Genomic DNA, 25,965 nt, shown 5'->3' with positions numbered 1-25,965 from the left:
GAGGTTTGTTCTCAGAGTGTTCTAGATGTGCACTGGCTGACTGCAGGGTAACAGACATGTGTCACGAAATCAGCGCACATTTTTATTAAGCCAGCACGGCGCGAGGCCCGCGCGGCGTCGCATGGATAGCTCGAGAAAAGCCTCCTTCCCCGTGCGAGAGAGCGCATAGCTTTGTACGCGTCGCCGCCGCCCTCTTCCCATCACCCGGCGATCACGCGGACTCATCAAGCTGGAATATGCCAGAAAACTCCAGAACCTTCTATGGGACCTAGCCAATGACGACGCGCGGCTCGACGGGAGGAGAAGGGAGCGCTCTAACCAACGAAACTAAGTGTGTGTGCGCGCTAGCTTTGGCGCATATTAACAGACAGATGCGGTGCGCCCTATTTAAAGAGACCATGCCGCTTGTGTAGTCAGTCAGTCAGTTAGTCAGTGGTTGCGGCGTGTTCGCCAGTGCTTCGGCTGGACTCCTGGGGATCACCCACTGCTGGCAAGCCCACGGATCTGCAAGGGAGCGGCGCTCGTCTCGTATGGCAGCCACATCGTGACTCTTGAGGCATCGGACTGCAACAGTGCCGGTGAACAATTTGGTGTTTGTTTATGTAACTCTCTTGTGTTTGATCTGTTGTAAAGCCTCTATGTTATTGAGTCATACTGTAGTTGCATGCTTAGCGTTCGTATTCTGTGAACCTCTCGTCTGTGCATTTCAAGTGATCTTGTGTATTCCTTTGTATCGTCTCTTGCTGTGCATAAATTGTGTTTTGTTTGTTACTTCTGACTCCGATCCTTATTCTGGTTTGAACCGGCGACAGCTGGGCACCAAACGGCCACCCCCTTCTGTCACTACAAGGTAGTTGAATTCCGGCTGAATTTGCCACGCAGGTCGAGGGCATCTCCTTTGCGACCAGAACAGCTACCCCCACTCACACTAAGGGTGTCTGGGAGTGTGCGCACCGTTAAGAGCGCATTGTTAATAATACCTCATAATTATTAATGGGCGACAAAATGTTTTGGCAGAGACCTTATTTTGAGTATGTATGTACATGTAAGCATTGTTCTTCTGGCTATGAGGGGTGGTTTATTTGTTTCAGTATAAAGGCTATTTACAGAGGATGTTCTATATGCACCAATTGAGAGACGTAAACCTAAGTTGTCTATCGGATCCAGGCGTTTCAAATATGAGGGTCTCGCTGACCGTATACTATACATCCATAACATACATACAGCGAGTTACAGACCGATAGATATGTAAAAGACATGTCCTGTCGGAACCCCAGCGTTTTCGTGAGAGTACTTTTAAGTATGTTTAGTGAGTGTGTTGCTTTCCTTTTGAGAGTATTTATGTGAGGTAAAAAGGTTAACTTTTTATCAAGGGTGATGCCTAGAAACTTGTGGTCCTTTTTGACGGGTAGTGCAGTTTCCTTTAGGTGAAGGTAAGGGTCAGTATGCGAGCTTCATCCAAGTGAGAACAGGACGACCACTGATTTTTGAGGAGAAAACTGGAACTGGAACCCATTTTTGTCTGCCCATTGATGTTGTTCCGGTTCGGGGGCCTAGGCTTCACCGCAGTCGAACCATGAGGAGCCGAGATGAAGGAGCAGAAGCAGTCAGGGAGGCGAGGCAAAGAAAAGCGTTTTATGCAACTTTTTACATGATGAGATATTTACAGGTAGGAGGAAGAAAATGGAGCTCTCTGTGGAGACAATTGTCACCGCTTAAATACGGTCGGTTATCCTCACTTCCCTAGCTGGGGATACAAAGTTCAGTCGGTGCAGTCCAATCACTGGGGTACAAGAAATAACTCTATGCCGGCCGCCACATCTTTCGATGGCGAGGGCCAACTTTTCCAATGTTGATGATGATCTTGTGCTGATGGTGGTGGAGATCCTGCACCAAGGCGAAACAGTCCGCGAAGTCGCCTGCTAGCGGCGGTCATATCCCCCGCGTAATTCCAAGGTCACCCGCCTGCTCCGAGAATTCGGCGAGTGGGGTCAATGCTCCCCGGTGACGCGCCTCTGGTCCATTCAACACAAGGACATACAAGGTTCTCTGCTATTGCCGCCGTGGACGCCAAGGGGGATTAAGGCCCGAAAGGCAGTCTGTCTCTGCCCGAAGGGAGAGAGGAGGAGATGGTTGACCGCAGTAGCAGTAGACAAAGGGTCACTCCCCTGCCATCGCAGCCGCTTCAACGCATTTGGCAGCGGTCGCACGCCGGCGTCTGCTAGACCTGTTTCTGCCCTCAGCTGCTGGAGAAGCTGCTCAAACTTTCAGCCGGAGCCCCAGTCACAACATCATGTAACTAATCTGTTTATTGTTAACTGTATCTGCCGCTCACACATTGATATGTTTGAAGATGTGCATGCTATCTGGAGATCGTCAACGTAGAGTAAATACATAATAGATTTCAAGATTATTCAGGACAATGAATTCATTTTAACAACAAACAGAGTAGTGCTGAAAATGCATCCTTGAGGCAACCCATTCTCTTGAGTGAAGATCCTTGAGAGGGTTGAGCCCAGGCGTACATTGAATGAACGGTTTGAAAGGAAATCATTTGACAGTTCAACGTCTTGCTGCAGATGCCTATATCTGCTAGGTCACACAGAATACCAAACCTCCAAGTAGTGTCATATGCCTTCTCCATGCCGAAAAAGATGGCGAAACAGTGCTGTTTGTGTATAAATGCTTCTCGAATTGTATTTTCAAGCCTTACGAGATGATCTGTTGTGAAGCATGCTTTTTTATACCACCACTGATTAATGTCGAGAAGTTTACATGATTCAAGTTAACTTAATGTTCAATATACTTTCAAAACATTTAGCCACACAGCTCGTAAGGGCTATGGGCCTGTAGCTAGAAGGGGAGGTAGGGGGCTTCCCAGGCTTAAAGGGACAGAACACTGGACAAAATATGTCATGAGATTATGGTGGAGATATAAAGATCTTGCCTCATATAGTACAGATCGAGCACTACAGTATCAAAGAAAAGAGGCTTTACAATTTTAATTTGCCATTGAAAATCGCATAAAAACAACCGAGGTGCTATCTAGCGGAAAAACCCTAGTACTTTAGTGTAGCCCACCCCGTGATTACATGTCAGCAAAATATCGCCGATTTTCGTAACTGCACATTGTTCTTTTTTCTTCTAGAAATGCTTCCCATAATTTATTATATTTTGTGCTCTCTCCAGTGCGTCCTTAAATAAAAACCACCCCTGCTTTCGCACCGCGAGATGTATGCTTTCAGGTTTCGCCACTAGATGGCGCCACAGTGTTTGCAATTTCGTGAATGAAGCAATGACAGTGCCTACTAAAACTTTCGTCGACGAGGGCGTGCGTTATTGTTCCGTAACAGCATTGAGTGTGAAGCTTAAAATGACGTTACTCTACGCAAAAAATGTCTGATTACTGTCTGGCGAGTGAAAGTTATATTTGTTTTCGATGCGTCTTTTTTGTCGACCACCAGTCATTATTGCGGTCACTGCTCATGGTTTCCAGCATCGGACTACATAAAAACGGGCACACGCATTCATCGAAAAATTCCCGGTAAAAATTTTCTACAGCTTTTCTAACAAAACCGTTATAAAATCAAACATTTTAAACATCAATCTTTCCACTGTGGCGAAAAAAAAATCGAGACCTAAATTCCAGTGTTCTGTCCCTTTAAGGAATGGAGCTATAACAGCTCTTTTCCAAACCTTGGGTATCTTCCCAGTGCGAATATTTTGCTACAAAATTTCAAAAATGCTTCTACTGCAGAATCGGAAAGGTGTGCTAACATTTCATAATGTATTCTGTCAAGTCCTGGAGCTGTTTGTTTGCCAGCAGAGAGCACGCTGTTTATTTCATGGATAGTAAGTCTTCTCTTGTAATGTTCATTTGCACCACCACTTGTTGAGAGTCTATATTTCTCGGCCATACTTTTGTGTTTTAGGAAATCCTGCATATAGTGGGATGAACTAGAAACTGTAGCAAAGTGCTCCCCTGATATATTTGCCTGTTCCACTAAAGTGGTTTGAATACCAGGTGCTGTTAAAAGAGGAATTGTAAACAGTGAAAATTTGCCATTTAGTTTTGAAACCTATTGCCACATTTTCTTTGATGCAGTTGAGCTATTGATGATACATATCTTTGCCATGAGTCTTTTCGGCATTTTGTCAGATGTAGCGTGCTTTCACTCTCGCTTTTTTAAAATTGATTATGTTTTCATAGGTTGGGTATCTGCGGAACACTCCACAGGGTTTATTTTGTTGCTTTTTTGCTTTCCTACAATCTGGGGAATACCAGAACTTATGGCCTTGATGTACTATTCCCGAGGACTGTGGGATTGCAATTTCTGTGGCGGTGAGCATACAGGCTGCAAACTTTCCATTAATTCATCAATCGACAAATTTTCGGAAAATGCTTCGTGTCACCTGGTTTTTTTCTCTGAACATTGCCCAATCAGCTAGATGTAGCCTCCAGCACTGTGGTTTCGATGGAATGACTGCAGGTGATGATGATAGGTTAATTAATTACTAGTGGTAGATGATCGCTTCCATAAGGATTATCTAAAATATCCCAATTAAAATCATTAAAAACTGAGGGTGAACAAAAAGATAGATCTAAAGCACTCATTTTTCGGTGAGCAGTAGGTCGGTTTGCCGGTGTTTAGTAAGCAAACATTGTTACATACAATAAAATATTCTATAATTTGTCCGCGAGTATCACTCTTCTCGCTTCCCCAAAAGGAAGAGTGTGCGTTAAAACCCCCAACTATTATGTAAGGTTCTGCAGTTGATTTAGGAGATCTTCAAGGTCATGAAGAGTTACAGTCCGGTGTGGCTCAATATAGACACAGCATACCGTTATTGTTTTGAAAGTAAGTAAGGTGGCTGCCACTGCTTCAAACCGAGTGTTCAGTTTATGTTCATTAGCTGGAATGTTATTTTTAACAATGATGGCAACGCCATCCGAGAGCCTGCTGGCTTGCTCTCAGTCCTGGCAAAAAACTTTATATTTTATCAGTATATTTTTATGGTGCGGACCATGATTTGTTTTCTGTACACATAGTGCTACAGGTGAGAGTGAAGTGAGAATTTCTCTTATATCATTAGAGTTACTTAAAAGTCCTCTACAGTTCCACTGGACTAGGAACGCCATCTTGTATAGGGAAAGTAGGGACACTAGGTCTTCTCCGGCCCGGCGATACGGGCCTTTTCTGTTCTGGCTTGCTCTAAGGAGCTTCGCCGCCTGCCGGATGTCGACGGCATGGCACGATCATTGCCTGCTGTGTCCACTGCGTCCTCGAACGTGCTGGACGACTCGGCAGAACGCACAGAGACGGTTTAGTTAGGCCCCACCTCTACTAGAGAGACTTTGGGGCCGGCTGACCTCGGGGTCTGCACAGCCTGCTTTGAAGGTGGTGGGGCAGCACTAGTTACCTCCACCTGGAGGGCAGATGGCCCTGTGCGAGGCACACCATGTGTGGCCTGGGCGGGTGCCGAGGACTGCTGTGATGTCGCCCCCTGTTGCGTCACAGCAGAGTATGTTGCATTCTGATCTGAGGTAAGCTTCTTGCATGCTTCCCTGTAGGTTAAGTTTTCTTTTACTTTCAGTGTGAGGATAGCCTTCTCTTATTTCTAGGTTGGACATGTGCGTGAATAGGCAGCATGGCTGCCCTCAGAGTTGATGCAAAGAGGTGTTTCAGCTGGACAGTTATCCGAGGGATGTTCGTGGGAGGCACACTTTGCACATGTCAGTTGACCTCTGCAGGTCTGTGAGCCATAGCCATATTTCTGGCATTTGAAACACCATCACGGGGTTGGTATATATGGTGTCAGTTTCATTTTCGTGTACCCAACCTCTACATCTTCGGGCAATGTGCTCGATGCAAAGGTAAGGACTATGTGCCTGGTCGGTGTCTCCTTGTTTTCCTTTGATTTTTATTCTATACAGAGCAGTGACATTTTGGTCTTCGAGACCTTCGAGAAGTTCTTCTTCACTTACATACTTTAAGTCGTCATCGGAAATGACTGCACAAACTGTGTTTAATGATCGACGCTGAGTGATAGTTACCTGGCAATTTCAAGAGCATGTCACTCCTGACAGTTTCTTGCACTGATGATTATACAGGACTTCCAAAAGCAGGTGGCCGTTTGGCAGCTTCTTTGCTTTGTATCCCTGACCTATTGCTTCTGTTAGTGCTTTAGTAACAAGGAATGGTGAGATCAGTCTAGCAGTTCTTTCGTTGTCTTCGCTGTGGATCACGTGGAATTGCGGAAAGTTGGTGGCATGTTTTGGAAAGAATTTAGCTGTTTCATAGGTTCGTCCCCTTTTCTGGTAGCGATCATTCGAGGGTAAGGAAGGAGCCATAAATTAATTCCTACCCCCTCCCTCCCCCCCCCCCCCCCCCTGTGGAATTCAACAAAGAACAGGACAGGAGCTTGCAAGAACGTCCTGCCCATGCCAGCCAGACATCCTGACTATACAGCGTTATAGCTGAGCGGGTTTTCACGTCCGCTCCGCTCAGAGAGTTATCAGGAGCGCTACTGCGCATGCGCAGAACGCTCAGATGGGAGTGTGCAAGCGTAACGTCTCCTCGTCCCTGCTCCCGCGCGAGCCAAGCGGAGCCCAGAGCGACGCGGCGAGCGGGCCTCGCAAAGCCTTCTGGTCTCTTGTCAATCTCACTCCAAGGTTACAGCCTCATTGCTATCGAATAATGTAGTGAAACTACAAAATATGACTTTATTTAGCAGCTCTACTACAAAAAAAATGCGGTCTTGATTCATAACTTTTTTGTTATAACTCCACCTCTTATCGATAGATGGCGCGACCGATACCTTACGCTCAAGTAAGCGAACAACCGTTTGGCTAAAACTACGTTTATGTGCTATGCTACACTGGGGTACCGCTCGAAACTTTGAGCGGAGCGGAATGCAAATCCGCTCAGCTATAACTCTCTTATAACCAAATACGGCGTAACGCAGGGTAGTTAGCCACACAAGGTTAACCCTTGCTGCCTGGAAAATGGGAAATCCAAGAAAATAGCAGGAGACAGGACAGTTGTAAGAAAGAGGATAGAAAGCAAAAGATGGAGGGGAGGATGGGAAGAGGCAACTGCAGATTTCTCCCAGTCGGATCAGGCTGGAAATGCCGTCTATGGGAAGTGGGGGCCAAAGTGATGTGTTGCCTCCGCCAAGGGGTGTCTCTTAAGAGAAGAATGGCGAAAGCCTACCCTTTTTCTCTTATAGTTTGCCTTTTATCAATGTTCGTTGCAGTGCTACATATTGTAGCAATCCTGAAGAAGAGGAAAAACATAGAAGACAGGGACAAAGACATTGAGAAAGACGTGGAGACTCTCGTGCCCGTGCCGGACTTGCAGCCGTTGACCAGCTGAGTTCTCTGCCTTCTCTACCTATGCAGTGGTCAGACGTCAAACCCCCGTCGTAACAACATGGTGGAGGTGCACAGTATGAATACCCTCTCGACGCATATTCAGCCGCTGGAGCCTCTCCGGAGCCATTGCCTCGCTGGTCTTCCTCCCGTTCCTCTCAGAATGCAACAGGCAACTGAGCAGTCCCAAACATCAACGCGAAGCATTCTGTCCCCGTCTGGTGATGTACTACCTACCACCTCAAACGCGACGATACTATTTCGAGAGCCTCGTTCTTTTGCCGGTCAAGCAGGGGAAGATGTTTATGAGTGGCTCAATCATTTTGAACGTGTGAGCCACTTCAAATGCTGGAATTCAGTGGCAAAGCTCGCGAAGGTGGTATTCTTGACGCAGACCGCCTTGATGTGGTACAAAAACCATGAAGACTCTCTGACCACTTGGGAGGGTTTTGTAGAAGCTACCAAGGAATGTTTTGGCGACCTAACAACAAAGAAGAGGCAGGCCGAGCAGACACTTGCTCAGAGAGCTCAAACAGCAGGTGAGCCTTGCACCACATACATCAAGGCAGTGCTGAAATTACGCAAGATCGTCAACAGCCAGATGACCGAGGAAGACTATCTGCTGAAGGGCATTCCAGAAGACGTCTACCACTTGCTCATTGCCAAGGACAATTTGGGTTTGGTCACCGACGTTATTCGACACTGCCAGACATTTGAGGCCCTCAAGACATGCCGCATTACACCAAAGTTTGGGCGGCTGGAAAATGTCACTACCGTGGCCAGCGTCGAAGAATCTCCATCCCAGTCTCCTGTGCGCCATTCGTGAAATAGCTAGGGATGAAAATTCATGACATGAGCTGCCTGCCCGGCCCTCTGGCTTCACGGATGAAGCATATGCTTTTCCAGCCCATGCACGTACGTGCCCACCAACATCCAGCTATACACCAGCCAATGACACCAACTTCGCCTGCCGTGAAGACCTGGACACCCCGCGACCAAGGCCCAATCAGATTTACCGGCAATTCTCTTATCAGCGCAGAGACCCTCGGTCCTACTCCAACTGTACACCGCGCCTACCGCGGGAAAGCTACGTCCACCAGGAAGCTACATTTGAATATTCATCGTGTCCTACCTTGCAAGAGTCCGATGAAGCGCCACTTTTTGATCAGCCTACGCCCGTGTGCTAATGGTGTGGTGTCGTGGGTCACATTTCCCGCTACTGCAATCGGCTCGCATTGTTCAGGAATCCTCCGACGGCATCGAACCAACACCCGTCCAGCCCTGCAGCGACACCTATCGGCCACAACATCCTCCCCGGAGATGCCGTTTGCAAAATGAAGGGCTCCGCAGCCACTCCCCAGTCCCCGACCATAGTGTGACAACGTCTCAGTCATTTCACGTGTGCCGTTCCCTGTCACCATGGCGCCGATCTCCGCTACCCTTGCAGGAAAACTAGCCAGCGTAGCGAATGGAGGTGAGGTCGCTGGACAATGTGCGCTGCTACCTATTATTCCTCTGTCTGTGTGCATGTTAAAGAACAAGGTTAATATGCTTGTTGATGGTTTGCCTACGACAGCATTGGTAGACACTGGTGCTACTGTTTCAGTAATTTTAGGAACCTTTTGAAGAACAAAGTTATGTTTGTTTGGGACAAAACTGCTAATTTTTATGGAGTACGTGAGTGGAGAGTTATTGTATCCGGTTGGAGTATGCACCGTTAAAGTTTCTTTGGGGGACACAGTATTTTCGGCGGAATTTGCAGTACTGCCCCGATCTACACACGACGTAATCTTGGGAATTGACTGCCTATGTATGTGCGGCGCTACAGCTGATTGTCGAACGGGAGCACTAAGTGTTAGTGGTTCTCTTCCTCATGAACATATGGAAGAGATGCCAAATTATGAAGACGTTTTATGTGTGTATGATGAAGTCGTCGTACCGCTACATTCTGCAGTGTGCCTCCAGGTATCCTGCTCCTGTGCTAGTAACAGTTCTTTTGAGGCTACTATGGTGCCTCTTAATTTGCAGTGCGTAAAGAAAAATGTGTTATTGCTGCATTGGTTGGTTTGCGTGAAAGAGGGCTGTACTAGACTGTGGACTATAAATTGCTCACCGGAACCGGTTGTTCTTCCAGCGGGCTCTAAACTAGCTTCATGTAGTGCAACTCTCGAATTATGTCTCTCGTTACTCCTTCCCTTGATAATCCTGCTACTAACTCACCTGCTGACCAGAAGCTTCTTTCGATGATCAGCGCATCATTGAACACCTCACTACGACAGATATTGAAAAACCTCTTGTCCAAACACATGTTCGTCTTTGATTTCGCGCAGTCCGACGGCTCACAACGTTTTCCGCTGTTGCGCGCATGCCACAGGATTGACACGGACGGGATCTGCCCATCTGATCCGTCAAAAGCCATACCACATATCGCCGTCAGAGCGCAAGGTGATCACCGAGCAAGTTAAAGATATGTTGAACAGCGGCGTAATTAAGGAGTCCTCCAGTCCTTGGGCTGCTCCCCTGATATCGGTAAAAACGAAGGACGGAACATGGAAGTTCTGCATTGACTACCGTCGCCTCAACTCCATCACTAAAAAGGTTGTGTACCCTCTCCCGCGCATCAACAATGCTTTAGATTGCCTTTTCTCTGAGTCTTATTTCTCCTCGGTTGATTTGCGATCGGGGTAATAGCAGATTCCGATGGGCCCTGCTGACAAGGAAAAAACTACATTTGTTACGCCAAACAGCCTATTTGAATTTATTGTGATGCCCTTGAGCCTATGTAATGCACTGGCCACATTTGAAAGATTTATGGATACAATATTGCGTGGCCTCAAGTGGGAAATCTGGAAGTGCTATTCAGACGATGTTGTTATTTTTGGCCGCACTTTTCCAGATCACAGCATGCGACTCGCTATTGTTTTAGATTTCCTGCAGATGGCTGGCCTTGTCCTAAATTCTAAAAAGTGCCGTTTTGGCAAGCGTCAAGCGCTAGTACTCGGACATCTCGTCGACCGTGATGGAGTTCGGCCAGATCCACAGAAGACTGCAGCAATTGCAGCATTTCAACGACCCCAGACTCAAAAGGAGCTCCGCAGTTTTCTAGGGCTGTGCTCTTAATTTCGACGATTCATTCCAAGATTTGCCAACGTCGCCTACCCTCTGACGTCCCTTCTGCGAAAGGATGTCCCTTTCGACTGGACCTCAGATTGTGACGTGTCTTTCCAACAGCTAAAGTTTTAGCTCACATCCCATACTACAGCACTTCAACCACTCTGCTCCGACGGAAGTCTACACTGATGCAAGTGGGATTGGTCTTGGCACTGTGCTTGTAGAAGGTTCAGCAACCGGCGAGCATGTAATTGCATATGCAAGCCGTTCCCTCAGCAAACCTGAGCGCAACTACACTGTTACGGAGCAGGAGTGCCTCGATGCAGTTTACGCTGTTCAGCGGTTTCGGTGCTACCTATATGGACGCCATTCCATGTTGTGATGGACCATCATGCCTTGTGTTGGCTGGTCAACCTTCATGATCTATCTGGTCATCTGGCATGCTAGGCCCTTCATTTGCAGGAGTACGATTTCACTGTTTTGTACAAGAGTGGCCGCAAACATGCCGATGCAGACTGTCACATCTTCCCCTTCCTACGACCGAATGCAACTCTGCTGACTTCAATCACTACATTGCCTCCGTCGTGCCCGAGTTTCTCGACACCTCGGCTGTACGGACTGCGCAAGAGACCAAGATAAGCCTTGAGCCACTGCTTGCGGCGGCGCGGGATTAAACAGCTCCCAGCCGATTTTGTCTCAGGATGGCCTTCTGTACAAAAAGGCTTACTCAAGCACCAGCACGAATTTCCTACTTGTGGTTCCCGAGAGCTACCACTCGTGCATCCTGCGTGCCATGCACAGCGACCCCACTTCTGGTCGCCTGGGCTCGGCACGAATGCTCCACCGTGCCCGCGACTGGTTTTATTCGCCAAAAATGCGCCAGACGACTCAGCGATATATGGCGAGCTGCACTGAGTGCCAACGACACAAACGTCCTACGTCCACGCCACAGGGCCTGCTGCATCCTGTAACTCCACCACATGGTGCATTTGAGAAAGTTGGAATCGACCTTATAGGTCCCTTCCCGAAGTCTTCCGACGGACATCGCTGGATCATGGTTTGTGCTGACTACCTCACCTGCTACTGCGAAATGGCCGCTCTTCCTTCAGCCACCGCTCACCACGTGCCCATGTTCTTGCTCAGTTCCGTCATCCTGCGCCATGGACCTTCGCGAGTGATCATCAGTGACCGAGGTCGGCAGTTTACGGCAGATGTTGTGGAAGAGCTCAGTTTGTGCTTGTCACATTTTTGACACTTCACACCATACCACCCTCAAACTAACGGTTTGACGGAGCGCACCAACCGCACACTCGTCAACATGCTATGTACATTGCATCAGACCACAAGAACTGGGATACAATACTGCCGTTTAGAATGTTTGCCTAACACATGAGACGACTGGCTACAGCCCGTTTTTTCCTTTTCTATGCCTGTGATCCGCGGTATTCTCTCGACACCATTCTTCCCTATTCCGCCCATGACGAACCTTGCATCGCCGAAATTCTTCGTCGGGCCATGGACCTCTACGAGTGATCATCAGTGATCGAAGGTCGGCAGTTTACGGCAGATGTTATGGAAGAGCTTCTCCGTTTGTGCTCGTCACATTTTTGACACTTCACACCATACCACCCTCCAACCAACGGTTTGACGGAGCGCACCAACTGCACACTCGTCAACATGCTCTCTATGTACATTGCATCAGACCACAAGAACTGGGATACAATACTGCCATTTAGAACATTTGCCTAACACATGAGACGACCGGCTACAGCCCATTTTTTTCTTCTCTATGCCTGTGATCCGCGGTATTCTCTCGACACCATTCTTCCCTATGCCGCCCATAACGAACCTTGCATCACCAAAATTCGTCGGGCCGAAGAAGCTCAACGTCTCGCCCGTTTGCGGATTCTGGCTTCGCAAGAGCGTTCCAAAGCTCGGTACGAGTGTCATGTGTCTTACGCACCTGGAGACTTAGTGTGGCTTTGGCGACCTCTCCGGAAATGTGGTTTAGCCCAGAAAATGTTGGTGCATTATGCTGGCCCTTACGTTATCCTCGACCACGTCAGTGACCTGAATTACAAAATCGCGCGCATGATCACAAGTGGTCGTTGCTCAGCCACAACAGAAGTCGCTCATGTCGCCCCAAATGAAGTCTTGCCAATCCCGTGGGAACAACTAACTCCCTTGCCCAGGGGGGCTTCGGCTGTCCGGGGGGGGGGGGGGGGGGGGGGGGGAATGTAGCAATCCTGAAGAAGAGGAAAATCATAGAAGAAGGCAGGGACAAAGACGTTGAGAAAGACGTGGAGACTCTCGTGCCTGTGCCGGACTTGCAGCCATTGACCAGTTGAGTTCTCTGCCTCGTCGACCTGTGCAGCGCTCCGATGTCAAATCCACGTCGTAACAATTTTTTATTTATTTATTGATTCATTGATACTGCAATCCCAGTGTTGGGATTTTAGCAGGGTGGGAATACAAGCTATGTAGTTTAACAAAACAGGCAAAAAAAATAAACAATAATTACAGTGCAAGTTGAAGCTCTTCTGAACAATTAATAATAAAACCAAACATATACAACACAGCAGTGAAATAACAAAAGCAATAAAGAGAAACTAGGTTATATGTTGCGAGAACAACGTCAGTGATGGCTGCAGCACTTCATTGTTAGTGAGGTTATTCCAATCGGAAATAGTTCGTGGAAGGAATGAGTATTTAAAGCAGTTATTTCGAACGCGAAAAGGAGTTAAAGTTAGCTGGTGTCGTTGTCGGGTTGTGTATCCGGACGAAAAAACAAGCAAATCGGTGAGTTCTGATCTGTAGTGTCCTTTAATTAATTGGTACAGAAATTTAAGTCGTGCACAACGATTTCGCTCAGTTATTGTCGGAAGGCCAGCTTGAATTAAAAGGTGTGTTACTGATGTACGCCGGTAATTATTATATATGTATCGTGCCGCCCTCTTTTGAACTTTCTCTAATTTATTCATGTTAGTTTGCGTGAATGGATCCCAAATGATTGAAGCATAATCTAAGGTAGGCAGAACAATAGATTTGTAAGCAAGCAGGCGTACAGATGGGGTAGACAACCGCAATGCCCGTCTCAAGAAAAAGAGTTTACGGAAAGCGTTACACGTTATGAGATCAACATGTTTATTCCAACTAAGATTGTTACTGACCCAGAGCCCTAGATATTTATATTCTGCCACTTCAGTTAGTGTCATGCCGTTAATACAATAATCGAAGGGTAAGACTTTCTTTTTGTGAGTGATTCTCATTAGTACAGTTTTTTCAAAGTTAATGGACATTTGCCATGCTTCACACCATGCGAAAACTGTTTGTAACGCACTATTAAGTAGTTGTTGATCAGACACATTTCTCACTTCTGTATAAATAACACAGTCATCAGCGTAAAGTCTAATTTTTACAGGAATGTTAACAACAATATCATTAATATATATTAAAAATAGCAGAGGACCAAGAACAGAGCCCTGAGGGACGCCAGAATTAACTGTAAGCCTGTCAGAAGAATGATGGTTAAAGACAACGAATTGTTCTCTATTTGAAAGGTAGGCTGATATCCATTTTACTAATTGTTTGTTATGAAGTATTGTATCCAGTTTATAAATTAGCTTTTCGTGAGTAACCTTATCAAAAGCTTTCGAGAAGTCCATAAATACGGCATCAATCTGCGTTCCATTGTTAACTGACGAGGCGAAATCATGTATAGTTTCTGCTAACTGTGTACAAGTTGAGTAACCCCTCTTGAATCCATGCTGATATTTAGTAAAAAAATTATTAGCTTCAAGAAAGTTTGATATGTGATTGTGAATTATGTGTTCAAGTAGTTTACAAGCAGTTGATGTGAGTGAAATAGGGCGGTAGTTCTTGATTAATCGCTTGTCTCCACTTTTATGAAGCGGTTTCACTCTAGCAGTCCCCCAGTCTCTCGGCACCTGACCCTCATGTAAGGACCTTGTAAATATAACAAATAAGTACTTAGATGTCCATTGTGCATATCTTTTCAAAAAGGCGTTAGGTATGTTCTCTGGTCCAGGTGATTTCTTTATGTCAAGGTTAAGTAACATGTTTAAAATGCCATGCTCACTAACTACAACGTCATCCAGAGGCGGGAGGGAAGCTTCAAATTTCGGAAAAATGTTATTTTCATCATTAAACACGGACTTAAAATGTTTATTGAATTCATTAGATACTGTTTTTGCATCACTGACCAAAACACCTTTGATTTCAAACTCATTATTAACCTTTGATGTTGGGGAGACCAAACGCCAGAATTTCCCGGGAGACTCCGAGATAAATTTGGGTAACGATTCTTCAAAGTAACGCTGTTTGTCAGCGATAGTGTTTTGTTTGAGCTGGGAGCTAAGCAAACTGATCTTTTGTTCTAATTCCGGAGAATTACTAGTTGCTTTTTTCTTTTTCATCCGTTTCAGTTTTCTTTTTAACTGCAGTGTCGCCCGAGAAATCCATGGGTTTTTTGTTATCTTTTTAACAATGACCGGCACGTGGCATTCAATGCATTCATGTATCATAGCTTTAAACCGGTCCCAAAGTTCGTGAACACTGTCAGTGCTATTACAAAATGTATCAAAGTTGAAGGAAAGAACATCGACAATGGAAACATCATCAGCTCGAGAGAAGTTTCTAAAATGCATTTCTGAGCAATTTTTATCAACAGTTAAGCCGGAAAGAGTAAGTAGAACGGCTTTGTGATCAGAGATACCGGGTATGACTACACATTTAGCTGTATCTAAAATTGTGCCAGAAACAAAAAAAAGGTCTAGTGTGGATTTTGAACTCCCTTGTATTCGGGTCGGCTGCTCTACAGTTTGTGTCAAGTCATATGAGAACGCTATATCAAGCATGGCCTCACTTGATTCATCGCTATAGGTTTTGATTGCGAAATTTGGCCAGTCAATGTCCGGTAAGTTGAAATCGCCTGCTAAAATAATTTGATCATTTGGCTTAATAAATGTTCTCATATAATCTGCTAGATTATTTAAAACACTGACAGGTGATCCAGGGGGCCTATACAAAGATCCAACAATGTACCGGACATTGTTGTGGTAAGCCTTACAGAAAATGCATTCGATATTAGGCACTCCAGGCATGCTCACTATATTTAAATAATTTTTGAAGATTATGGCGACACCTCCTCCTTTGCTACCAGGGTCTTTTCTAAGTACACTGTAGTCAGCTGGTGCGAATTCACTATCGTAAATGGTTTCGTTTAACCATGTCTCAGTTAAAACCGCGATATCTGGATCTTCGCAAAGTAAAATTCCTTCTAACTCACTAACTTTATTTAATATGCTTCTGCAGTTTACATTCAATATTTTTAGCGATTTGGGAACGGGCTTTTGCTGTCAGTTGTTTTTGCTGTTTAGCTTGAAACGGGCATGTTTCACTTCATCCCAGCCATACATTATACTGTCAACGGACAATTTATTATACACCAATTTCACCTTGGCTCCATTTTTCTTTTCCTGGGCGGCACTCTTCCACAGGTGCTTTCGGATTTCCCGCATTCTGGTAGAAAAGTCTTCAGAAATTGAGATTGAGGATCCCTTTAGCTTGTAGGCGGACTTTAATGCTGATGCTTTTTCTCGGTAATCTATAAACTTCACTATCACAGGACGTTCCTTATCTCCATTTTTCCGACCAAGTCGATGACACCTATCAATGCCAGAGACAGTTAACCCTAATTTATCTTGAAACACCTCAGTAATCAGTTTACTTTCAAGTTCAGCTGCTGTTTCTTCGTCTTCCTCAACTAATCCGTATATAACTGAATTGTTTCTGCGACTCCTATTTTCCAAGTCATCGACTTTGGAGAGTAGTGCCGATAACTGTTTATCAACTTTCTCGACAGTGTCCTCTATTAGACTCACACGGCTGTTCAAAGCGTTCAAATCTGTCAGCTGTTTTTCCAAACCTTCTATGCGTTCGGTCAGAGCTGAAATGTTCCGCTCAATATCGGTTTGAGAACTACGTAAGGCTTCCATAGCAGCGGTCAACTTTCCCTGGCCGTCCAGTAATTCTAAAAGCATTTCTTTTTCAGTAGGGCCCGGATTTGCCTCAACATCCCCACACGCCAACATGTCTCTCGATATAGAAATGACATAACTGAAGACACTCATCAAAGTTAGCGGGCAGGGCAGCAGCACTAAGAAGCGGTTATCGCTTCGATAGCATTTAGTAGATAAGTATCGACTAACCTGCAGCACAAAACAGAATGGGTTCCTTAGCATACTGCCGCTGAGGCTGCTGCCGTGCCCACTGATGAGGCTCGATGTGGTCTGTCCATCAATATAATAATAATAATTCAATCACAGGAAAGTAAAGGCACAGTATCAGTCACAATATCTCCGGCAAGTGTGTTTGGACGGTACACCATCACTCCTGTCGCATGGCGTTCCTTAGCGCGCGTTTAAGTGTGGGATTGCAGATGGCAGGAACACTAGACAAGGAGAACACATCACGCAGAATCTCGTGCACAGATATAACACCTCTTAATAGGAGGCATTGACAGACTTCGCGCACAACTCTCGTGTACGGGATTTCGTTCCATGAGCTTACAAAGGCTTTTGCCTTAAAAATCCACTATCCAAATCAATGCGCAACTGCGACCGGTTAGCGACTGTTGTGCGGCCAATGAGCACCACTGCTGCGAACCGGCACAGACGACGCGAAGCTCAAAAAAGCGAAACTGAAACATAGTCAGCCTAATAAAGTAATGTTGGATGAGGCCATTTGTGTTTCGTTACATTTGCCGTTGCGCACACGTCACAGGTGTGCAGTCAACTGCGCGACATATAGTCCAGGTTTGAGCTCAGAGTGCTATTTTCATTATCGCTTACGGTACCATGCAATCATAACCGGACACAGCCTAACTGGTGTGAGACCCTTAGCACCCGTTCGATGCCTGCTTTACATGGCCGTCGGCTAGGCATGCGCCGACAGAAATACTTTTCCGTACTTCCGAATTAACAAGAGTAAAATTAACAAGCATTGAGTTGCAAGTCTCGGCGGCCTCACGGAACAGACAGCAAGCAGCCGCTGCCACAGCCACCACCTCCCTACCCTCCAGCGCTGCTGGCCGCCCCGTTGGTCATGGGATTTAGGCTTTACCCATTCTTCCAAGATTTTACCTGGTTTTATGTTTGTCCCCGCTTTGGACGCATACAGCCTCTTAACTATACCGCCCTATCACGGGGCATCTTTGGCCATGTGTTGGGGACAGGCCGCCAGATGCAGTGCCGCGTATTTCGAATTATCCGTAGTGGAACCGACTCGTGTTCAAATTAACGGGCTTTCTTTGTACACAGACCTCTATGGAGCTTGGACGAACCAAGCAGTGTAGTTAAAATTATACTGAAATTCGAATATTGAGGTTCAAATTAATGAGCTTTCACTGTAATCAAAATTTTTGAATACTCGAAAAATTGTCACCATTGCAAAATAAATTATTTTGGAAAGGCACCTGAGTGGGCTGACAGCCTAAGAGCTGCAAAAGGCTTGGAAGTGCCACCCAATCTTGTATGGCATGCCTGTCTGAGAAAAGGAACTACTGCAATTTTGCCATGACAAAACTTTTTTTCCTGTTACAAGAATTACACTCTAATATAAACAAACAAAATAGGTGAACACTTTTCCCGTCCTGCCAGAATCATAATCCGATTTGAGAATGGGGCCAAAGATACTAGCCTGCAGTGCAATGTTTGGCGGTGGAATTCCCATGGAGCCAGGTTTGATTGGATGATGCTTCGGCGCAGCGCACAGTACAACCTGCAGACGCAAATATCCTCTATTAAAAGAAGCAGCAAAAAAAAGAAAAAGAAAGATGGCTTAGCTCTGCTATGCCTGGATATACGTAGTGACAAGCAGTAACTACCTCGGGATCAAAAGAAGTTAATTTCTCCAGTCTTCTGCATCATTCGCCAGCAGCTAAACTCTCCTTGGCTTCCATGTTGAGCGCGTCTAAGTTCACCGGCGTTCTATAATTCGTTTACAAGAAAGGAAAGGCGCAGCATCTGTCACTCGCGGAAGGCAGAAAGCGCCGCCGCCGGAGTTGGAGCACACTCGTTCCTGCTTGGTCGTCATAGCTGATGGCAGATGAGTGACGTCACATCCTTGACATCACCCTAATTGAGTGACTCAACTATTTTAGTCTTTGGTACTTTCAAACTGCGCACCAATCGCAGTGTCTGTCACTCACAGAATCCCGCTATCATCCTCACGGTCAACAAGCGGAATTATGAAGAGCGTTTCCCGACCCAAGGCGTGGCACAGCGGTAAAGCGCTCGGCTGGGAATCCAAGGGATGGAGGTTCGATTCCCGGATGGAGTCGCGCACCTCTTAAGCATTGCTAGGCAACGCCGGCAGAGCTTGGCGAGGGGGCTGCGCAGCTGGCCGTGACTGTGACGTCACTCGGTCGCGGCATACGGCATATGCGAAGCTCGGCTCCGACCCTCGTAGTGAAGCTTTTCGCTTCAAAATTACAAGCAGCTTTAGTCCAGCTTGCAATGCACTGCACACACTGTGAAAGACTCATTCTTAGCATCCCCATTTACAGCACAAAGTTTCCATTCTTCTAAACTATCTTTATGATATCAGTCCCACTCGGGCTTGAGCAGAATTCAAATATCTGCAGGTAAAGAATGCTTCAAGGCTCAAACTTCATGAATACTCACTGTCAGGACTTACTTGCCAAGGCATCTCTAACCACTATGTTTATGTTCAAAGAATTTGGTTCCAAACTTCTATTTCAAAGTATATATATATATATGTTGATCTATAACATTGCTCACTTGTTATGAAGACTCAGCTATCGCAGCAGCACTTCAAAAGCAGAGCTTTCAGCTAGAAATAGCATTCTGAACGTCTGTATCATTTAGGTGTAGTTTTTCTTCACATTATAGTGATGTGCTTAAAACGAAAGCGAACTGCTTGTAATAGGATTTCATCTGGTAAGAAAACAAGGTGAAGTACTGACGTACTGTTTCACTTTGGCCATACACCTCCCTGACCTGAACTCCCGTCAGACTGTGCCACTTCAGCATAACTTCAGGATTCTGGAAAAGGAGAGAAATGCAACGACCGGCTGATAATCAAAACAAAAAAGACAGAAGCGGCCTATGCTACAACGGCAAGTATTATAAGGAATCCAGTGCCTTCCATACATTTATATACTACATACTAAGAAACCTACCTGGGAAGGAAGCGTCTGTTGAGAACAAAGACTGTTGAGAGAAATAAGAATTCGAGGTATGTTACATTCCGCTTTTCTCATTGCCTGTTAGCTTGAAATAAACACCAGAAGTTCAGTTCTTCACATGTGCAATAGGAAATACTGTTTTCAATAATCAATGTTAAATCCACCTCCCTCTCTTTTTTTTTTCTTTCCTTCTTTGCAAATTGTTCTCCTCAACATCTCCCCTTCCTCCTTCCAAAAAATCTCCTTGCATGTCAGAATTTTAAAAAATTGATAAATTGACAAGTAGCTGACAAATTGACATTAACAAAACAACTGCGCCACCAAAAGACGAGCCAGGCATGGACTTCAGAATCAGAATACAATGCATGCACAATCCCATCAGTCACAGTGCTGCAGTGAGCTCACTCTAAATTAAATTCTTAAGATGAATCATTCCACTTCAACAAAAGCAAATGACAATTATGACAACACCATCCAATTGATGTTCTTCGCAAACACTGGTTCCATGGCAGTTTCAGGCTACTTTGATTTATGTCCAGTAGCAAAAGATGCTTTCATAGACAAGAAAAATTTGATTTAAAATTATTCCTGTCATTCGCTACTCTTGAAGCCAAAACGGAGTTTGTGATCACAGTTTGGAATCGAGTGGTAGTACAGCCTTGCACAGATACATGTTGTCATAAAGGGTGTTGCAATGTCAAACTGTAAAATACTTGTATCAGTTAATTAAACCACTCACTTTTTCGAGCTGAAATTTGGCAAACAGATAGCATACAACCATCTATAGCTTTCAATACCAGTTTGGACGATGTACTCTCCTGATTGATAAGATATAATTTGAAATCTGAATTGGCTGCAGCAATGAAGACCCAAAAAGCCCTTTTACGTAGGTAATACTGGAAGCACCATCTGGTGAATATCAACAAAACGTGGCAAAAAATGGAGGGGGGGGGGCAGTAGTTGAGCAACTTATTTGAAGATGCTTTCTAGACTGTTTGAACAATAACGAGCGCAGAAAACATTCATCGATCTTCAGTATAGTGCAAATAATGTTTTCTGCACTCAAATGAGCCACTTAACCCTCCCCTATCCCTATCTCCTATGTTCCGCGGACATTCACCAGATGGTGCCACCAGAATCACCTATGCGAAAGCAGCTTCTTTTGAGTTGTCAATGCTGCAGTCGACACAGATTTCGAATTCTGATCGAATCAGGCAAGTACATCATCTAAACCAGTATTGAAAGCTATTGACAGCTGTATGCTATCTATGTGTCAAATTTCAGCGCAAATAAGCGAACGGTTCAATCGATACAAGCATTTTAAGGTTCGCGTGTAGTGCTGCGACACTTGTTATGTCCTGCTCCAATGCACTGCATTTGTTGTGCTAGTTGTATTATGTAGAATGATAAAAGAGGTTAAAGGTGAAACAAGTTGCTACCGATTTCCATCCAGCTTTCTCGGCAGGTACTCATTATCACTGCACAGCCTAAAAGCATTGTCCCTAGTGCAAATGACTTGTTCAAATCTAGACCACTTTTCTTTTTTTTTTTTTTAAGCAGTATGCAGTACTGTTCCTTCAATCTCAGTTTGCTCTCAGAATGTTCAGTCATGCTAATAATAAGCAATCAATGACGCTATTGACTCGCAATATTAAATTGTGTAGCCTTGTTACACCTTGGCTGCACCATTTCTTCCTGCACTCTTTTATTATTCCCATTGTTGCAGCACATCCTACTTCCTCACCTCAAAAGGCTATGAGAATGGCTTCATGCCTTGCATTGAGAAGCAACCAGTTCCAAAAGAAATTCACTATAGGTAGGCGGGAAATTCCGGCCAACTATACACACAACAAGAGGCATGACTTGAACACAGCGTACCATCGGCTCTCCCGCTGATATGCAGTCCTTGAGGCTCCTAAACTGAAGCAGGGAAGGGTCCTGGTGAAGCAAGGTACGGTAAACTGTCGGCGGTGCGCACAGCTGCGTGATTGGATAATCCCTGAGAACCTACACAAAAATGTTGGACAGCTGTAATGCTATGTCAAGCGCAAGCACAGTAAGCAAAGTTTGTCAGCACAGGACAAAATCATGGACTTGCAGCGAGCATTGTGGAGGGCAGGAATCGAGGCATCTCGGCCTGGAAGACACAGGCACCCTTGAACCACACGGGGAAGGTGCCCCAGGCAGCCTTGGCCCAGCCAGTGTCCGACACGCACCACGACACATCATGCTGCTCTGGGTGGTGCACATGGCTGCGTCAAGGGAAAGAGACAACAATGCCAGTCAGCCTGAAATACCTCATTTAAAACGTCTTAAAAGGAACCGTGGGGCATTTTGTACAGGAGGATATCACAATACACTGTAAAACATGAACGAGAAAAAATGAAAACTCACTTTTGGGAAAAAGAAAGAGGCAGATGGAAGTTAGGTTGGAAGTTAGCGCTGCGTGTGTCTACTCGTTCTTAGCCCCTTGTCTTTTTACGCTATTGCTCCAGAGGCAATAACTGCTTTATCTCTCAGTCTACGCTTCAACCATACTACAGGAGAAGGGTTACAAAGAAGGGAGTGAAAGAGAGATAACATGGCAAAATATCTGAGGGCTGCAAAAGGAACTTTCAATCTCCTAGGGATCTTCGAAATCTTAAAATATTACACAACATGCTCCTAGTGTTTGAGCATTCTCAAGCACATTGTAAAGAAGGTTTGGTTTGGTCCATGCAGTTAATGTTCCAAAGCAACTCCTGCTATGAGAGACACTGTAGTGGAGGGCTCCGGAAATTTAGACCACCTGGGGTTCTTTACGTGCAGAGAAAAGACATAATGGTTACTTGTGTCCTTATGGAAGCATATCAGCGGAAAATGCTAACATGTGACAGTATGTAAAGTTTCCTCTAATATTCACTAGGTGATTTATCGCCGAGACATGCTCTGTATAATTATGGCTGGGACTATGCTCTACACTGACATCATACAGAACATAAGAGACTTTTGCATTGCAGCAACATGTGACACAGTTATACTCAACATGACAGTATAGCAGAAGACTTAGCTTCAATTAAACTGAAAAAGCAATACGCAAAATAAAATTCTACACGCTATGTGCTTCGCAACACATGTTGTGCATTAAAATAAATGCACAATGAAATAAGCAGTAATAGAGTATTCTACACAATATCAAGGGCAAAGTAAAGTGAAAACACAGGAAATACAGTTATAAGCAAAAGATAGCGACAAAAAGGCATTAAAGGGGCGATGACGAGGTCGTTCGGTGTATTGTCGTTTCATACTTCTGTGAATAATATACAGGTCTGTGATTCTACTCGCAAAGTTTTAGTGCCTAGTGTGGGGAGCATGTTACAAAAAAAAAACGCGATAGAAACCGGAATTGGGGAGCTCCTCCCACCGAGAGCGACCGCCATTTTGAAATTCTCGTGTGATGTCACAGAGGATACGCGGCAGAGCGTCGCCTGTAGTGCATGGGACAATTGACACAGTGGTCATCCCTCATGCAGAAGTTCTTGATGAAGATGTTACCGCGCGAAATCAATAGAATAAGGTATGTTTTCTTCAGCATAAGGCACAGTCACAGTCAGTGGGCTGAACGGTTATAGGTTCGTTAGCTTATCGACACATTGATCTTTCATATTACACCGGCGACAACACCAGCATGGCCAACGGTCACCTATCACCATAGTGTGAGGTTTTCGGCCCTGCGACGCCGACAGAACTGATCCGCGGACGGTCGCCCAATCTGTTTTGGTCGGATCGGAGGCCAATCGATAACTCGGCACCCGATGAGTGAACAGCCTGAACAGCTGCGCTTGTATGTAGCTTAACCCTTTTAGAAAAAGGAAAACAAGAAGCTACACTCATCAGCAATGACCTTGGCCAGGAATGTTAGTTGGCGTCAAACTACTGGCTCATTCAACGACGACTAGGCCTAGTGCAAGCACGCGGGGTTTGGGTCTTGAGTTTTGCCGATTACGGAGCACGCACTCACAAGCTTTAGCGGTTGCATGTGGCCATCGAGTGTAGTTCTGGCAGTAGCGACCTCAAATCGACGACTGCTTACATCACAAAGCGAGTGCACATTGAGCGGGAAGCGTCGATATATGTGACCCTGTCTAGTGAGAGCAGCCGGCAGCTGTCAGCGCCACTTGTGTGGATACCCGGCGCAGGCAGGGGACATAGCATTTGTGGCGCTTCTTGCAGCACAGTTGTAGTTTGTGAACAAATAATGGCGCAACCGATGCGAAAAGAAGCGAATAGTTTTGGTATTGCTAGCTCAGCTTGCATTTTATGCCGTGCGAACGAGCAGCATACATCCAGTCGTTGCAAAAGCAGTGTAAACAAACACGATGGGGATGCAGTCGTAGTCCACGAATCGGCACATTCCTGCGGGAGTTTAGGGTTCATGCACTAAATACTCAATGGTGTATGATTACGTTGAAGTACTCACGGGTCGTTTGCTTTAGAAGCACTATAAATACGCAAGGTGAGGCTCGGGAGTCCGTCACAGTCGTGCGCGCGGCTGCAGGGGAGACGAGACGAAAGCGACTGCGAGGCTCTTGTTCGATGCAGGCATGCAGTGAAGAGCAATCAAATCGTGTTGGGTGTTGCAATGACGGGACTGACATATGCGGTGGCATGCTTTCATGCGCTGACCATAGCCAGACTGAACATAGTTTTGTAAAAATGCTTTACCAGCCGAAAATAATTGTCTGACTAACACGCGCATATAACAGCAAGTCACGAGGTAGCGATTCATTCAAAAGTTTTGTCTGCTCCTCTAATGTCACAAGGTATGCTTTCATGTCAAGGTATGGTTGTTTGAGATTTACTCTTAGTTTTTGGACCCAAAGAGTGACGGCAATAGCTCAACAATCAGGAAAATAACGCTATCCCCTCCCCACTTTCGCAGCACATGTACACAGCCGAAGGAAACATTGGACAAGTGTAAAGAAGACAAAGAACAGAAAAACGCTGCGGCATCGCCATCACCATCGCTTGTCTCCGGCGCCCATCTCGCTCGCGCTGAAGCTGTGCCCTGCGGCTGGTATTCGACCCTGCCGTGCCCAAAGTACTGCCAGTGCTAGACGTTCCAGCCGACCATTAAATCCACATTTCACTTGGTGGAGGTCAATCTGAGGTTCCCTGTACCAATCTCGCCCTGGAACTTTGCAGCAGAACATTGACTACCCCAATGACGGAGCCGACTTCATTGCACCTACCTCCGCCAGTCACCTGCACAGGTGCCGTTCGTCAACGGGACCCGGCTACCTTCAGTGGAAGCAGCGGTGACGACGTCGACGATTGGCTGACCACTTACGAACGGGTCAGCCGTCACAATAACTGGGACGACAACCGTAAGCTCAACAATGTCATCTTTTACTTGAGCGACGTCGCTAATCTGTGGTTTCGAAACCACGAGTCGGACTTTGGCACCTGGGCGAATTTCAAGACGAAATTTTCTGATGTCTTTGGCCGCCCCGCCGTCCGAAAACTCCGCGCGGAACAGCGTCTTCGGTCGCGACTGCAGCTGCCCGGTGAAACGTTCACCAGTTACATTGAGGACATTGTTGATATGTGTCGTCGCGTTGACCCGACCATGACCGAGGCCGCTAAAATACGTCATGTCCTCACAGGAATTGATGACGGCGCTTTTCACATGCTCATCGCGAAAGGCCCCACTACGGTCAAGGAAATCTATGACCTCTGTCAAAGCTACGACGAGCTCCGGAGGGAGCGTGCTTTGATTCGCCAGCCTCATACATCACTTGCTGGACTAGCCGCGGAGAGGGAGTCATCTAGCCTCTCTGAAGACATCAAGGCTTTTGTACGCCAGGAAGTCGCGCAACAACTGTCCCTGCAGCCCTATGTTAAGGAGTCGTCAACAACTGGCCTTGTTCCGGAGCTTCGCCATGCAATCCAACAGCATGTATCTGAAGTCCTCCCTAATCCTGTTCCTCAACCAGCTCCGGTCGCACCTTCAATGCCGTTACTCACGCCCACAGCTTCATCGTCCGGCGTTGCGCCACTGAGCTACGCTCCAGCATTCGCGCCGGCTCCTCCTCAAGTATTGCGCCGCACGTATGCCGAAGTCACTTCAAGTCCACCGCCTGAGCCAGCATATGCCTATGCTTCGCCCCCCATGCGGTCGGCACCAACAGCTTTTGCTCCCCCCTTGCTTCCGACACGATCTCCATGGCGCACATCAGACAACAGGCCTATTTGCTACCACTGCGGCATCCCT

At 46.0% G+C, this 25,965-nt stretch overlaps 1 protein-coding gene across 3 annotated transcripts in view; it reads right to left on the bottom strand.

The window, feature by feature from the left end:
• The window catches only part of LOC146187945 (acyl-coenzyme A synthetase ACSM3, mitochondrial-like), a 105,571-nt gene that overhangs the window by 20,579 nt on the left and 59,027 nt on the right, over window positions 1–25,965 (bottom strand). For all 3 annotated transcript variants that reach the window (XM_084603574.1, XM_084603576.1, XM_084603575.1), the window contains 4 exons: window positions 21,811–21,964; window positions 21,591–21,719; window positions 19,495–19,569; window positions 18,203–18,283 (listed from right to left, as the gene is read on the bottom strand). In XM_084603574.1, the coding sequence (XP_084459700.1) occupies window positions 18,203–18,283; window positions 19,495–19,569; window positions 21,591–21,719; window positions 21,811–21,964 (439 nt within the window). The remainder of the gene's footprint in view (window positions 1–18,202; window positions 18,284–19,494; window positions 19,570–21,590; window positions 21,720–21,810; window positions 21,965–25,965) is intronic.

The sequence above is a fragment of the Amblyomma maculatum genome, chromosome 5 (genome assembly GCF_055883805.1).
Source record: "Amblyomma maculatum isolate TAMU_Amacu chromosome 5, ASM5588380v1, whole genome shotgun sequence".
NCBI lineage: Eukaryota > Metazoa > Arthropoda > Arachnida > Ixodida > Ixodidae > Amblyomma > Amblyomma maculatum.
The sequence above is the reverse complement of the archived record's forward strand: the minus strand, read 5'-3'. Positions and strand labels throughout refer to the sequence as shown.